The sequence below is a fragment of the Erythranthe guttata genome, chromosome 3 (genome assembly GCF_056151865.1).
Source record: "Erythranthe guttata isolate IM_541 chromosome 3, IM_541, whole genome shotgun sequence".
NCBI lineage: Eukaryota > Viridiplantae > Streptophyta > Magnoliopsida > Lamiales > Phrymaceae > Erythranthe > Erythranthe guttata.
In genome coordinates this window covers 3252386-3267947 of record NC_142535.1, presented here as the reverse complement: position 1 = coordinate 3267947, position 15562 = coordinate 3252386, and the positions used below count along the sequence as shown (strand labels likewise).

General features: G+C 37.0%; 3 protein-coding genes and 1 non-coding gene across 4 annotated transcripts; 3 read left to right on the top strand and 1 right to left on the bottom strand.

Moving 5' to 3' along the window:
* Positions 1-1049: 1049 nt before the first annotated feature.
* On the bottom strand, positions 1050-1123 carry TRNAN-GUU (transfer RNA asparagine (anticodon GUU)). The gene has a single exon. It is a non-coding gene; the product is annotated as a tRNA-Asn (tRNA).
* A 5198-nt stretch (positions 1124-6321) lies between these two features.
* LOC105973917 (uncharacterized) lies at positions 6322-7675 on the top strand. Its single transcript, XM_088815110.1, has 4 exons — positions 6322-6856; positions 6967-7196; positions 7335-7545; positions 7599-7675. Exons 1-4 carry the CDS (start codon positions 6322-6324, stop codon positions 7673-7675), a joined length of 1053 nt encoding a protein of 350 aa, XP_088671236.1.
* Positions 7676-9929: 2254 nt separating this feature from the next.
* Positions 9930-10391, top strand: LOC148771545 (uncharacterized). The gene has a single exon (XM_088815109.1). It carries the CDS (start codon positions 9930-9932, stop codon positions 10389-10391), a length of 462 nt encoding a protein of 153 aa, XP_088671235.1.
* Positions 10392-12243: 1852 nt separating this feature from the next.
* On the top strand, positions 12244-14544 carry LOC148771544 (uncharacterized). Its single transcript, XM_088815108.1, has 3 exons — positions 12244-12801; positions 12902-13220; positions 13427-14544. Exons 1-3 carry the CDS (start codon positions 12244-12246, stop codon positions 14542-14544), a joined length of 1995 nt encoding a protein of 664 aa, XP_088671234.1.
* The last annotated feature ends 1018 nt before the right edge of the window (positions 14545-15562 follow it).

The window sequence follows — 15562 nt, the reverse complement described above, 5'->3', positions numbered from 1 at the left end:
CTCGGACGAACGAAGACCAAAACTCGAAGATTCGATAAATAAAATCGTGCAATATGAACACATATCACCCACCACGCACCACCACATCCATCAATTGTTTGGGCTTCTTCAAGCTCAGAATTTTTTGGTGGCGGCGTAGAAGCTCGCGGCTTGATCGATTTTTTCGATTTCTGATAAAGGGGCTATGGATTGCGTTTTTGCAGGTCTTCAAATGGTGGCGGATCCGGCGGTGTTGTTGTTGAAGTAAGAGGGAGAATTGGAGTGGGGATGGGCCGAGGTTTGGACTCGCTTCTCCCAATTGAGGGCGCCCCATTTCGCGGCGGAGGTGCAGTGGTGGGCAGCAGTGGGGACGATGAAGAATGAAGAAGAGGGAAGGAAAAGCAGCTTGGGGACATTTTTTATATTTCACAGTCGAAAATTAAGAAAAAAATCGCAGTAGTAGTACGTGAGAGACACAATTTAGGCATATAAGTGTGCATAGAGACACACACATAATGGCAACTCTCTTGCCCATAGCTTAGTTCATAGGCATATGTTGATGATTCGTTTTTTAATTTAATTTTGTTTTTAACAAAAATAATGACTTCTATTTTCTTTTTAAATTCAAATTATATAAAGAAATAAATATAAAACATAATATTTCGCTAATGACTTCTATTTGCTTTTTAAATTCAACAAGAAACAAGCAACAATTAAATTATAGTATATTAAGCTTTTATAGATCTATAAAATATGTACTATACCATGTAATTTAAGAATTATTTTTATGCATTATTAATTTATATATTATATGGGGCTTCTTAAATTTTTCGAATGTGTATTATCTTATAAATTTAGCGAATTATTAATTTAGCAAGTTGTCCCCGGGTCGGGACCGGGAAAATTTATTATTTAAGCGAGGTTATTAATTTATCGAGGTTCTACTGTATTTTCTTTTTAAATTCAAATTATATAAAGAAATAAATATAAAACATAATATTTCGCTAATGACTTCTATTTTCTATTTAAATTCAAATTATATAAAGAAATAAATATAAAACAAAATATTTCGCTAGAAGGAGGGGTCGAACCTCCGACCTTGTGGTTAACAGCCACACGCTCTAACCAACTGAGCTATTCCAGCAATTACATTTAAGCTTTCTTTAATCCTGAAGAACTAAGTAAATTAATGCATACTTAATAGTACATGAATCATGGGCAATTTAACATACTTCAATATTTCCAATTTCAATTTCAAGCAAACAAAAAAAAAATCTTTTTCTTAGGAAGAATAAAAATTTTGTTAGGCAGATTGTGCCAATTCTTTAAGAAGGATAACTCTCTCGTTACATACTAAATCAAACATAGTGGGAACTGGCAAGAAAATGCACCAAATGATTACCACTAGGTCAAATCTAGTAACAAGAGAATGCGTGTCAAATGATTGCCACTACGTTTAACAAAGGAAAACTCTCATAACACCAATGAACTTGCAATAAGCCAAACAATCTTCGATGAATGCAGCAAATAATATGTAGTACGCTATATCGTATATATGTATGCAGATTTCCACGAGTAAAGAAATCCGCCACACTTGGGAATCAAAGATTGGCAAATATTTGTATTTCATGTTTATTTTGGAATTTACTAGAGTCCTACTTTTGTAATACTTCTATTAGGACTTTGATTTATTTCCATGTACTTTGTTCTAGTTAAGTATCTCTTATATTTATCTAGAATAGAAGTAGAAATCGACTAGGAGTCTTTTTCCTAGGTTAATCGATTTCTTTGTGTACAAGATAAGTCTTGGAAGGTTGCTTTCGCATCTATTTAAGCCTCCTAGACTCACAAGAACCGTACACTTTTTTGGGAGAAAAATCACTCTATAGCATTGAAGAATTGCTGAGACGTTCTGCTGAGCAGGACTGTGCCATCGTTGCATCTGTCAACAGATACAAATTTGCTGTATAAATCTTAAGGGAGATCAACCGCGTTTCTGAAAGGAGTTCGAGGCACGCGGTGTGGAGCTGTTGTTGGAAGAGACACGAAGTTCTAGTTGTGTACAAGAACGGCATAAAGAATTAAAGAGGGAGTCTTAATTGTTTTAATAAGTCCTATTAATGTACAATGTAAATCTGAACTAGTGAAATTGTCTTTGAAGGTCCACGTGGATGTAGGGCACAATTGTGTCTGAACCACATTAATTCTTGTGTCTTTTTATCTGCTTTCGGTAGAATATAACTGTTAACTCAAGAATTATAGGTGTAACTAAATATTGTTTCGACAACTCAAACTGTTACAACTTAAGATTAATTGAATTTATAGGCATATAAATCTTCACCTTGTAATATTTCTCTATATGTAATCAATGTTAATTAACCCAAAGTCATGGGGGTTTCTATTATGTCTTAATTCTCACTTTCTCCAATTTTATTTTTCCTAGAGTTAGTTATAAAATAGTTGAAAATTTGAAAGAGAGTATTAAGTTGGTACTTACATGATTTACTTCATCGGAAAATATGTCCTTTCTTGAAATCTGCAGTCAAACTGTCAAGCTTCATCTTGAAAACTCGACAAAGAATATCAGGACGATCTTCTGGTCGCAAATTCATATTTTTTGTAACTTTCTTTGTATTTACGGTCACTTTTAATTGCATGTTATAGTAAAAATAATTATGGAAACCCAATCCAATAACATATTTATAGTGCGTCCATGAAATTGTTGAATATATCGGGTTGTTTGTAAATTTCGCTGGAATAATTATACGCGTACCAATAGGTTTGCCATTACTATCTCCACTTCCAACTTTTTTCTTCAATGCTCCTGTAGATATCAACCCTAAGTTGATATTGGTTATATTTTATAAAACTCAATCTCTCTAGTTCAACCATCGAAAATGCATCCAAATTAACTGCTGAAATAATTTCTTTGAATTCAAGAGTACCGGACTGTCCCTAATTCTTCTATATATCTTGCATGCAAAGAACTATCTCATGGTTACACATCTTCACTTCCTACTATTACTTGTTGAAGATTCCCTCGAAGGAATGTCCTCTCTATAACCATCTTCCCCGCAAGGAAAAATTAAGGAGTACTGTAACGGCAAATAAAGAGGATGTAATTCACTAATACGTTGAAACTTCTTGGACTGTGTTTCTACTACAATGTCCCTAACCCCTTCTTAATTGTCAAAGTCTCCAACAATAAGATTTGCTATTTCACTAGCATTTGGAAGATTGTATCTATGATCATTTGTGTTTCGACTCTTTACCAATTTCAATTTTACTCTTTGCTCTCCATATCTGGAAATACAATCACAAGCAGCTATGTATGACCATGCAAGTACATTGGAATCATAAATCATATCTTTTAATGAAGACACAATTGCCGGATCTAAATCATGTAAATTATTTCGAGATCTGAAATAATATTGATAATAATTAGTTGATATTAGAGTAATAGAAATTTTAAAAAACAGATGCATAAGCAAATATAATTTTATGCCTGAGAATATCAACTCTATTTTGTATTTCATTTTCTATGTCAAAAATGTACAGCTGAGCAAATTTAGACATTGTAGCTTCCTCAGGTAATAATCTTCCAAGCAAATGATAATTTTTACAGGGAAGAAGAAAAATGTACGGACCGACTCCATTGTTTATAGATGTCTCTATGCTTCCACCAAGAGAGGTAAACGAAAACATCATATTGTAAGATCGGATTTCGTCTTGGAAATATCTACTCCGTCTATCTCTTCCAAACAATAAATTCGACAATACAGTTGGAGGTTCTTTGAAGTTAGGTAATTGAACTTTACCATTCATACAACAAAGTAAAATTTTTGGGTTTGATGTATCTTTGTGTTGGTCAAGCCTTCCGTCTTACCAGATATTGCACTACATGATTGCCAAACATAGGACTGATCTCCAAGATCATCATATATATATATATATATATATATATATATATATATATATATATATATATATATATATATATATAGGGCAAATGGCAAATAGGCCCATAACACATGGACTTAATTAAAAAAGGGACATTCAATTTTTTTGTCTTGCAAAAAAACCCAATACTTAAGACCAAGCCAAGCACACAATTGGAGATTTTTTTTTTTACGCAATTTCAAGAGCAACAAAGCAATAGCGAAGATGAAGAATTCGAAGACTCTAAGCATATATTTATCGTTTATGACTTATTTTATTTGCGTTTTTCCTTTAATCACGAGTAGCTAATTTTCTTATTTCTAGGATTTTATTTGGAACCGTATGTGGGATTTATGAACCCTTTTCTATGATTTTATGCAAGTTTTAACTCCGGATTATTTCTTCTACTTGTTTTATTAAGTGCATGAATTTGATCACCTGATGTGCTTTTATGTTATTGTTAATCGCATGAATCGAAAGATCGGGTTAATAATTAGAACTGTGGTAGAAGAGCCTTTGCGGTATTAACATAGGAATATAGTTAATCTCTTAGGTAGCCATTATTGAGATTTGTGTTTAATGCTGTGTTCTAGAATTAATTGCATAGGAATATAGTAATTGAATCTAGAGTATTAGAATCGTAGTACACGCGGAAGCGGGTTATGATTATTTTAGCATCTCAGGTTAATAATCCGGGTTAATTATTTGCATGCTTGAAGGAACTGGGGGAATAATAATCACATAGGGGGAAGAATAAAATCCTAGGCTTGTTGACTCTGATTTAACCTTCGTTTTTAATTGCTTTCGTGCTATTGTCTCTTTAATTTGCTTTTTAATTTATTTTTAATTTAGTTAATTCTCTGCAAAGTCGACTGTGTAGGGTGGGCTAGATAGCAATTGGTAGAATTTAGCGTCTAGGATTAGATAATTAAATATTCCCTGTGGGTTCGATATCCGGACTTTTAGTCCACTATATTACTTGTACGATACGTGCACTTGCGTGTAGGTATTTTAACCAACAAGTTTTTGGCGCCGTTGCCGGGGAATATTTTAATTATTTATTTTATTCTAACTCTAGATTTGAACAGTTTTCACGATTCACCCATTTACTTTTTGTTTTATTTTATTTTTTCTTTTTAGGTACTGTGTATGCGCAGGAGACTCGATCTTGCTAGAGAACCGTTTGATCCCGAAATTGAACGTACTTTTCGAGCCGCTAGGAGACGCCAACGCGCAACCAATACAATGAAGGACGAAGAACGCAGACGCGCAGAGGGTAATTTACTCGAGGCCAACGGAAACCAAGTCCAAGACCCACCCCCTCAACTTCCATTACAACCAGCAGTTCGACCACGGGCACTTCAAGACTACATAATCCCTACTCTCGATGGATTCCGCCCAAGCATCCAATATCCACCTATTGAGGCGCACAATTTTGAGATCAAGCAAGGCCTATTGACGATGCTCCAAAATAACGGGCTATTTAGTGGATTGGCGGGTGAAGATCTTCACATTGTCAATTTTCTAGATACCTGTAATTCCCACCGTCAAAACGGCGTTTCCCAAGAGGCGATTCAATTAATTCTCATCAAGCACTCCTCACAAGGAAGAGCGCGCCAGTGGTTGATGTCCCAAGCCCCCCACTCTATCTCGTCGTGGCCTCAACTCCTCAACCTTTTCATGAAAGTTTATAGCTCACCCGAGAAGGACGAGAGAATCCGACGAGAAATTCATAATTTCGTCCAAGAGCAAGGTGAGCAATTGTACGAGGCATGGGAGAGATTTAAGACCCTTTTGAGGCAATGTCCAACACATGGAGTCGAACAATGGCGGCAAATCCACATCTTCTACCAAGGGATTAACGAGAATGCACGAACCGTCTTAGATGCATCAACCGGAGGGAATTTCATGAGTCAATCGATACCGAATGCATTTATCATGTTGGATCAAATTGCACAAAATAGGTTTGCCAAGTCAAGCGAGAGGACGGTTAGTGGAGCCAAGAAAGTTCCCGGAGTGTTGGAGTTAGATGCAATTACGGCCCTTCAAGCCCAAGTGACCCAAATTGCTCAACAAAATCAACTCCTTCTACAGCACATCAAAGCAACTCCACCACAACAAGTCCAAGCCCTTGATTCTCCATGTTGTGAAATTTGCGGTGGAAATCATTACACGCTCCAATGCCAACAAGATGTGGAATCGCTCACCTACGTCAATTATGCGCCTCGCCAATTCCAAAATCAAGGGTGGAGATCACAAGGACAATATGGAGGAAATCAACAAGGCCTAGGGTATCAAAGACCTCAAGGTCAATTCCAAAATCAAGCCCCTCCTCAACAAAGCTATCAAGGCAACAATCCACCGGCCCAAAAATCAAACACGGATGAGATATTGGCCCAATTCATGACCGCTACCCAAGCCTCGTTGCGGAACTTGGAGAATCAATTCGCTCAATTTGCTTTGAATCAAGAGAACCGTCCGCAAGGAGCATTGCCATCAAACACGGAGGACCCAAGAAAAAGGCAAAACGAGCAAGTACAAGCGGTGAGCCTACGTAACGGACGACAATTGGAAGAAGCCCCTAGAAATGAGACAAATAATGGAAAAACAAAGGCGACCGAGGCGGCGGAAGAGGACACAAATGTTCAAGGCGAAACTTCAAGGGCAAAGGTTACACCGGCTCCTCCCATTCCATACCCACAAAGGTTCCAACCACCGAAGTTAAATGCCGAATACCAAAGCTTTGTTGACAAGATGAAGGAAATCCGTATCAATATCCCTCTCATCGAAGCACTCCAACAAATGCCAAAGTGGGTGAAGTTTGTCAAAGAACTCGTAACCAAGGGACGGAAATTGCAAGGAAACGAAATGATTCAACTCACCGAACAGTGTAGTGCAATCCTTACGAGACCTCTCCCTAAAAAACTCGGCGACCCAGGTAAGTTTACTATCCCTTGTACAATAGGAGATAAATTTTTTCGATCACTCATTGATTTAGGGGCTAGCATCAACCTTATGCCTTTTCTACATATAAGAGTCTTGGGTTAGGTGAAATTGAACCAACGGCTATAACACTCCAATTAGCCGATAGGTCTCTAGTCTACCCAAAGGGGGTTTTAGAAGATGTCTTAGTGAAGGTTGACGAATTTATTCTTCCTGCTGATTTTGTGATTCTTGATATGGATGAAGATAGAGAAATCCCAATTATTTTGGGAAGGCCGTTTTTAGCTACTTCACGTACTGTTATTGATTGTGCTAGTGGGGATCTCACCATGACGGTGCATGACCAAACTATTAAATTTAACGTTTTTAATGCAATTAAGCGTCCGCACAATTCTAATGAGTGTTTTTCTATTGATTTAGTGGAGTCTTGTTCTTTTGAAAATTTTGATTCGTTACTCTTGGATTCTTTGGAGGCATCTTTGGTTGAAGGTAACGATTGTGGAGATGAGAGAGTGGAGGAGCAAATTTGTTGGTTAGATTCCGGCGACTTTCTCGCTCGACAAAAGTTTGAAAGTTTGGATTTGGCCACCCTTACCACCACCAAGGCATTCAAAACGTCATTGGAGGAACCAGCACAGCTTGAGATGAAAGAATTACCCGCACACCTCAAATATGCCTACCTCGGTAAGAATGATACTTTGCCGGTAATTATCTCACAATCTCTATCTACTTTGCAGGAATAAAGGCTATTGGAAGTACTACGGGAACACAAGTTGGCGCTTGGATGGAAAATTGCGGATATCAAGGGAATTAGCCCTTCATTGTGTATGCACAAAATCATCTTTGATGATCAACTACATCCGTCGGTAGAGCAGCAAAGGCGTCTCAACCCCATCATGAAAGAGGTAGTCAAGAAGGAAATTCTCAAGTGGCTTGACGCAGGTATTATTTATCCGATTTCTTATAGCGCATGGGTAAGCCCCGTTCACTGTGTTCCTAAGAAAGGAGGTATGACAGTTATCCGTAATGCAAATAATGAATTAATTGCATCTAGAACAACAACGGGTTGGCGAATTTGCATGGATTATAGGAAATTAAATAAAGCCACTAAAAAGGATCACTTTCCTTTACCTTTTATTGATCAAATGCTTGATAGATTGGCAGGTAAAGAATTTTATTGTTTTTTAGATGGATATTCGGGATATAATCAAATAGCCATTGCACCAGATGATCAACACAAAACCACATTTACATGCCCTTATGGTACTTTTGCATTTAGACGCATGCCTTTTGGTTTATGTAATGCACCTGCTACTTTTCAGCGGTGCATGATGGCTATTTTCACCGATATGGTAGAGAACGGTTTAGAAGTATTTATGGATGACTTCTCTATTTTCGGTGATACTTTTGACACTTGTCTTTGCATGTTGGCTAAGGTTTTGCGTAGGTGTGAAGAAACCAACTTGGTGCTAAATTGGGAGAAGTGCCACTTCATGGTGCATGAAGGAATTGTGCTTGGGCATAAAATCTCGCGAGAAGGCTTGGAAGTGGACAAAGCAAAGATTTCCACAATTGAAAATCTTCCGCCACCTATTTCGGTCAAAGGAATTAGGATTTTTCTTGGACATGCGGGGTTTTATCGGCGTTTTATCAAAGATTTTTCAAAAGTTGCCAAGCCCCTTTGTAACCTACTTGAGAAGGAGACAAAATTCAATTTTGATGGTGAGTGTCTTCAAGCTTTCAACGAGCTTAAACAAAGGTTAGTATCCGCTCATATTATTTGCGTACCGAATTGGGACGAACTGTTTGAGCTTATGTGCGATGCTAGTGATTTTGCGGTTGGCGCCGTTTTAGGTCAACGGAAAGAGAAAATTTTTCGATCAATTTATTATGCTAGTAAAACTCTTAATGATGCACAATTTAACTACACCACTACGGAAAAATAGTTATTGGCTGTTGTTTTTGCTTTTGAAAAATTTCGCTCTTACTTGTTAGGAACCAAAGTTGTTGTTTTTACTGATCACGCTGCCCTCAAATACTTGTTTACTAAAAAGGATGCAAAACCTAGACTCATTAGGTGGATTTTAATGTTGCAAGAAGTTGACATGGAAATTCGTGATCGAAAGGGTAGTGAAAATCAAATAGCCGATCATCTATCTCGACTTGAGAAAGATATAGACGAAAGCGATAGAATTTGCATTAACGAAAATTTTCCTGGTGAACAGTTGCTTGCTTTTGATAATAAGGTACCTTGGTTTGCCGATTATGTGAATTATTTGGTTAGTCAAGTGCTTCCACCGAATCTTAATTATCATCAAAAGAGGAAATTTTTGCATGATGTTAAATTTTATTTTTGGGAAAAGCCTTTTCTTTTTAGACAATGCAGTGATTAGTTGGTGCGAAGATGTGTCCCGGAACATGAGCAGCAAGACATACTCTTTCATTGCCATGGTTCGGATTATGGAGGACATTATGGGGGCGAAAGAACAGCACGTAAGGTTCTTCAATCAGGTTTTTTTTTGCCCACTCTTTTTAAAGATTCGTATAAATTCGCTATTACTTGTGATCGGTGCCAACGCACGGGCAATATTTCGGCTCGCCACGAACTCCCATTGAACACGATGATCGAAGTCGAGCCTTTTGATGTTTGGGGTATTGACTTTATGGGACCTTTTGTCCCTTCATTCAATAACCAATACATTTTAGTGGCCGTCGATTACGTTACTAAGTGGGTAGAGGCAATAGCCACCCCTACTAATGATGCATCTGTAGTGTGTGCTTTCTTGAAGAAATAGATTTTCACTAGGTTTGGAGCACCACGGGCAATTATTAGTGATAATGCATCGCGTTTCGTCAATAAGCAAATTGACAACTTGATGGGCATGTATGGCGTAAAGCACAAGGTTGCACTCGCGTATCATCCACAAACGAATGGGCAAGCCGAAGTTACGAACCGCGAAATCAAGAATATCTTGGAAAAAGTGGTCGGCCCAACAAGAAAGGATTGGTCGAAAAAACTCGACGATGCACTATGAGCATATCGCACAGCTTTTAAAACGCCATTGGGAATGACCCCTTACCGTGCGGTGTTCGGTAAAGCATGCCACTTACCGTTGGAATTGGAGCATTGTTCTTATTGGGCGCTAAAAAAGATGAATTTCAATTACAAAGAATGCAAGGAAAGAAGGTTATTGCAACTCAACGAGTTGGACGAGTTACGAGAGCAAGCGTACGAGAGTAATTGGTTATACAAAGACAAAGTCAAAAGGTGGCACGACAACAACATCTTGCACCGTCAATTTCAAAAAGAGCAAGAAGTCCTCTTTTTCAATTCACGGCTTCGGTTATTTCCGGGAAAGCTTAAATCAAGATGGTCGGGGCCGTTCATAGTCCAACAAGTCTTTCCACATGGAGCTATAGAAATCATGGACCGTGAATCGGAACGAGTATTCAAAGTAAATGGGAATCGACTCAAACACTATTGGGGAGATGGTGGCGAACGCCAAGTGGCCTTGATCACCTTTGCTTGAAGAGCAAGAAGCAACGTCCGGCTGAAGACTTTAAACTTAGCGCTTCTCAGGAGGCAACCCGAGCTTTATTGTTTTCATAGTTTTCTTTATATTTTTTTTTCGTAGTTCAAATTGTGGGACGGCCGTCCGAGACCCCGAGGCATCGCAGTAAAGGGATTTTAATTGCACAAGGAAACTGCCTTCTTTCCCAAGTTCTTCACCCTATATAAGACCAAGCCAAGCACACAATTGGGGATTTTTTTTTTACGCAATTTCAAGAGCAACAAAGCAATAACGAAATCGAAGAATTCGAAGACTCTAAGCATAGATTTATCGTTTATGACTTATTTTATTTTCGTTTTTCCTTTCATCATGAGTAGCTAATTTTCTTATTTCTATGATTTTATTTGGAACCCTATGTGGGATTTATGAACCCTTTTCTATGATTTTATGCAAGTTTTAATTCGGGATTATTTCTTCTATTTGTTTTATGAAGTGCATGAATTTGATCACCTTTTGTGCTTTTATGTTATTGTTAATCGCATGAATCGGAAGATCGGGTTAATAATTAGAACTGTGGTAGAAGAGCATTTGCGGTATTAACATAGGAATATAGTTAATCTCTTAGGTAGCCATTATTGAGATTTGTGTTTAATGCTGTGTTCTAGAATTAATTGCATAGGAATATAGTAATTGAATCTAGAGTATTAGAATCGTAATACACGCGGAAACGGGTTATGATTATTTTAGCATCTCAGGTTAATAATCCGGGTTAATTATTTGCATGCTTGAAGGAATTGGGGGAATAATAATCACATAGGGGGAAGAATAAAATCCTAAGCTTGTTTACTCTGATTTAACCTTCGTTTTTAATTGATTTCGTGCTATTGTCTGTTTAATTTGCTTTTTAATTTATTTTTAATTTAGTTAATTCTCTCCAAAGTCGACTGTGTAGGGTGGGCTTGACAGCAATTGGTAGAATTTAGCGTCTAGGATTAGATAATTAAATATTCCCTGTGGGTTCGATATCCGGACTTTTAGTCCACTATATTACTTGTACGATACGTGCACTTGCGTGTAGGTATTTTAACCAACAGCATCTAGCTGTTTCGCGTCGGTTCTCGCCGGCCGTCGTGTCCAGCTTTTACCGCCGATTATATCTGCTGAATTATTATTTTCAAGGAAGGTGTGTCAATTTTTTTTATCTCCATGCGAATGTTGTTTTAAGTTACAAATGTCAACATCGCTATATGTATAGTTTGAATTGTAGTAAATTGAACACCATGATGTATGGGCGTTCAATTACTGTTTACAGAAATGTGTTTTTTTGTTTGTTGTGTATTTTTGTTTTTACGCTATTTTTTGTTTTTTGAAGTTTTTATACAATGTTGTTGCGATTGGCAGTATAATTGCATGCGTATGTTTATTTCGCTGGTTGTTAATGTATTTTGACTTTCATTTAGCAGTATAATTATGTTTTGTTATGTTTTTCTTTTTGAAAGCGTTTATATAATGTTGATGCCATTGGCAGTATAATTGAATGTATATGCTGATTTACTTGATGTATTAGTAATGTGACTGTTATTAGCAGTGTAATTATGTTTTCCTATGTTTGTTTGCAAGTGTTTATATAATGGTATTGCCATTGGCAGTATAATTGAATGCACACACAGATTTACTTGATGTATTAGTAATGTGACTGTTATTAACAGTATAAATATGTTTTATATGAAATTGCAGGATGACTAGTTCTATTGTGTTGTTGTTGAGATATGGTGCATTTTGTTCGATCACAGATTTTACAAGAGGGATGAGTTTTTCCAATCTTGTGCATTTTGTTTGTTCAAGATGGAATTCTTTAAGTGTTGATAACATGTCATTATCGTACTCTGTCCCTGAGATTGGTGTTTTTTCAATCAACGATGATGATGATGAAGATGTAAAAGGGTTATTTATTATTGTGGAACAATGGTCGATTCAAAGGATTGAAAATGTTGTGAAGCAAGTTCATGCATATCTTAGTACGTCTGATACTAGTTACAACTCTATGGTAGGTTCATCGAGTGTGTTACCTGTCGCTGCAATTGAAGCAGCAGTTAATCCCCCATGCAACACATTACGTGCCATTGCCCCCAGAAAGACTTTGCTTAGCTCACATTGGATAAATCTGATAACCGATGCTGGACAAGTTTTCCGTGGGGGACGTTCAGAATTTAGAATATGTTTGGCTAAGTTTGCGTATGAGCTTGGATTTGGATTCGATTTTATCAAAAACGATACGAAGAGAGTGACTGCAGTTTGTAAGCTTAGACAGGAGAAAAATTGTTTGTGGAGAATTCATGCTACAATTCAACCTTCAACCGAATATTGTATTATTCGCACGTATGAGAAACATCACACGTGTGAGTCGGCATTTAGTGCTGTTAAGAAGGTAAAAAATGGGCGTTAAGCTCGTAGCTGATTTAATCGTGGAGGACATTCGGAATAAGCCGTTGATGTGTGCTAACGACGTTATTCATGACGCAAAAAAGAATTATGGGATTGATATTAGCTACAATACAGCATGGAGAGCTATGGAATCTAGTCGGAGTTTTATGTTCGGAGACGATGGAATATCTTATTCGTACCTCAAAGCGTATTTTGAAGAAGCTGGGCGTTGCAATCCAGACAGTGTGTTTCACCTTGAAGTTGATGGGAAGCATAACTCGTTCAATCGTTGTTTCTTCAGTTTTGGTGCTTGTCTGTCCGGATTTAAGTTTTGCCGTCCGATTCTTTTTTTGGATGGAACATTTCTGAAGGGTAGATACAAAGGTATTCTTTTGAGCGCCATGGCGAAAGATGCAAGAAATGGTAATTTTGTTGTATTACATTCTTTATTTCAGTCCCCATATATCTGTTAATGTCATAGATAGTGTATTAAGGTTATATTACTGTCACAGACAGTAAAATAAGTTTTTATTATATGTGGCAGTAAAATAAGGTTTATATGACTATTATAGACCATGAGTTCATGAAATGACAAGTTTTTTTTTTACATTGATTTTACGGTGTTTCAGGTCTTTATCCAGTGGCATTCGCCGTTGTGCATGAGGAAAATGATTCAAACTGGAATTATTTCATGGAACATTTAAAATGTTGCATTAGCTCAGATCGTGTTTTGACATTCGTATCCGATCGGCAGCACGGTATCTTGGAAGCTGTTAGAAATATTTTCCCTAATTGTTACAATGCATTCTGCTTGTTGCATTTAGAGAATAATTTGAGGTATAAGTTGAGTGGAATAAGCTCTAGTTATAGAGATGTTTTAGTTAATCAGTTGATAGCATGCGCGTATGCTCCCACTAAGGAAATCTTTCATGAGAAACTTCAGAAATTTAAAATTGATGGTTCACGGAAAGTTGTTGATTTTTTGTCAGATTTGCCTTTTAAAAATTGGGCAAATGCGTATTTTGAGGGGCATAGGTATGGTGAGCTGTATTCAAATGCTGTGGAATCATGGAATGGTACGATAAAAAAATTCCGACATTTGCCGATTACCCATCTGATTGACAGCATTAGGGGTTATATGATGGATAAAATTTGCAAGAGGTCTGCAAAAGCGAGGGGTTGGACTACGATGCTTTGTCCAAAGATGGAAAAGATTTTAAGAACTTTTGTCGAAGACGGGAGGACATGGACTATTAGAAAATCAAATCAATTTGTCTTTGAAGTGCATTCAGACTCTCATGAGATTGTGGATTTTTTTGCTAGAATGTGCACATGTCGGGATTGGCAGCTTAAAGGATTCTCTTGTTGTCATGTGGTTGTGGTTCTCAAGAATATCCCCGTCGGTGAAAGATATGGGTACATTGACCCCTTGTTTTATGCCAGCAATTTCCGATCTACGTATTCTTTTTCTATTTACCCATTTATGGTGGACTTTACAAAAGTTGAGCAGCCAGCTATTGGACTGGATTTCCGATCTACGTATTCTTTTTCTATTTACCCATTTATGGTGGACTTTACAAAAGTTGAGCAGCCAGCTATTGGACCTCCACTTTGCCAGACAAGACGTGGAAGACCAAAAAAGAAGAGGATTCCATCTCGTGGTGAGAATATCAAGAAGAAGATCAAGTGTGGAAGATGTAATGAGATTGGTCATCACAACAAGAAGACTTGCAACGAAGCTATTTGAAGATCTACTATGATTTGAATGCTTACAGTTTTTTTGTTCAGTAATTATATGTTACTATCACCGACATTTATATTGTTTCATTAATTTTCTTCAGTAATTCTATGTTACTTTCAGTGACAACTATATTGTTTCAGTAATTTTCTTCAGTACTTATATGTTACTGTGACTGACAGTTATACTGTTTCAGTAATTTTGCTTCAATAGGTCTATGTTACTGCAAGTGACAGTTATATTTGTTTCAGTAATTTTCTTCAGTAGTTCTATGTTACTGTAAGTGACAGTTACTTTTGTGTAACTCATGTAATTTTCTTTTGAATGGTTCTGTATAACTGTCTACAACAGGTACATTATGTATGAATTGTAAGTAAGTACAACATTTTCAAATTCAGAATAATACTATATGGCAGTAGTATATTTGTTGCACTCTTGAACATAAAGTACATAGTGTAACATACTACAAATAATCAACAGTACATTAAGACCACGACCATAGAGTATCATACTACAAATACTTAACAGTACATTTAAACCTACAACCATAGAGTTTTATACTAAAAATACTTAAAAGTTCATTTAAACTTGCATTACATTAAGCCTATCACACTGGTTTTGACCGCCTAACTCTGTGATTAATAGTGTTTTTGTGGTTCAGGAATAAGTGAACTAGTTCATTTCTGAAATTCTTAACATTTTTTTTCTGCATCCAACTTGTCCACTGGCTGTTGACGGAAATACTGTCTGATGATATATAGTACAAAAATCCCGCAATCCTCCATGCCGTACTCTTGCTGAGGTGAATTCTCAACTTCTTCAAGTGTTGCATCTAGCGGGATTTTCTTGATTTTACATTCTCTGGTGACTGCTTCAACAGCTTTTACCTGCAATTTTGCAATTTTGTTGATTCAGTTTAACAATATGGAGTTTCATTTATTTTGTTTATTCAGTGTTACTTACCATTGTTTCCGCGATATACAGATATGGATCTGTGCGTTTCTGGTTTTCCACTGCCCTTGGCTTG

Excerpts from the sequence above, each read along its gene's own strand:
- LOC105973917 (XM_088815110.1), top strand. The coding sequence starts at position 6,322 with ATGACCGCTACCCAAGCCTCGTTGCGGAACTTGGAGAATCAATTCGCT. Across the intron at positions 6,857-6,966 it reads TAAAAAACTCGGCGACCCAG|GTGAAATTGAACCAACGGCT; the intron begins GTAAGTTTACTA and ends GTCTTGGGTTAG. Across the intron at positions 7,197-7,334 it reads GTGGGGATCTCACCATGACG|GCATCTTTGGTTGAAGGTAA; the intron begins GTGCATGACCAA and ends GATTCTTTGGAG.
- LOC148771545 (XM_088815109.1), top strand. The coding sequence starts at position 9,930 with ATGACCCCTTACCGTGCGGTGTTCGGTAAAGCATGCCACTTACCGTTG.
- LOC148771544 (XM_088815108.1), top strand. The coding sequence starts at position 12,244 with ATGTCATTATCGTACTCTGTCCCTGAGATTGGTGTTTTTTCAATCAAC. Across the intron at positions 12,802-12,901 it reads CATTTAGTGCTGTTAAGAAG|AATTATGGGATTGATATTAG; the intron begins GTAAAAAATGGG and ends GACGCAAAAAAG. Across the intron at positions 13,221-13,426 it reads GGCGAAAGATGCAAGAAATG|GTCTTTATCCAGTGGCATTC; the intron begins GTAATTTTGTTG and ends ACGGTGTTTCAG.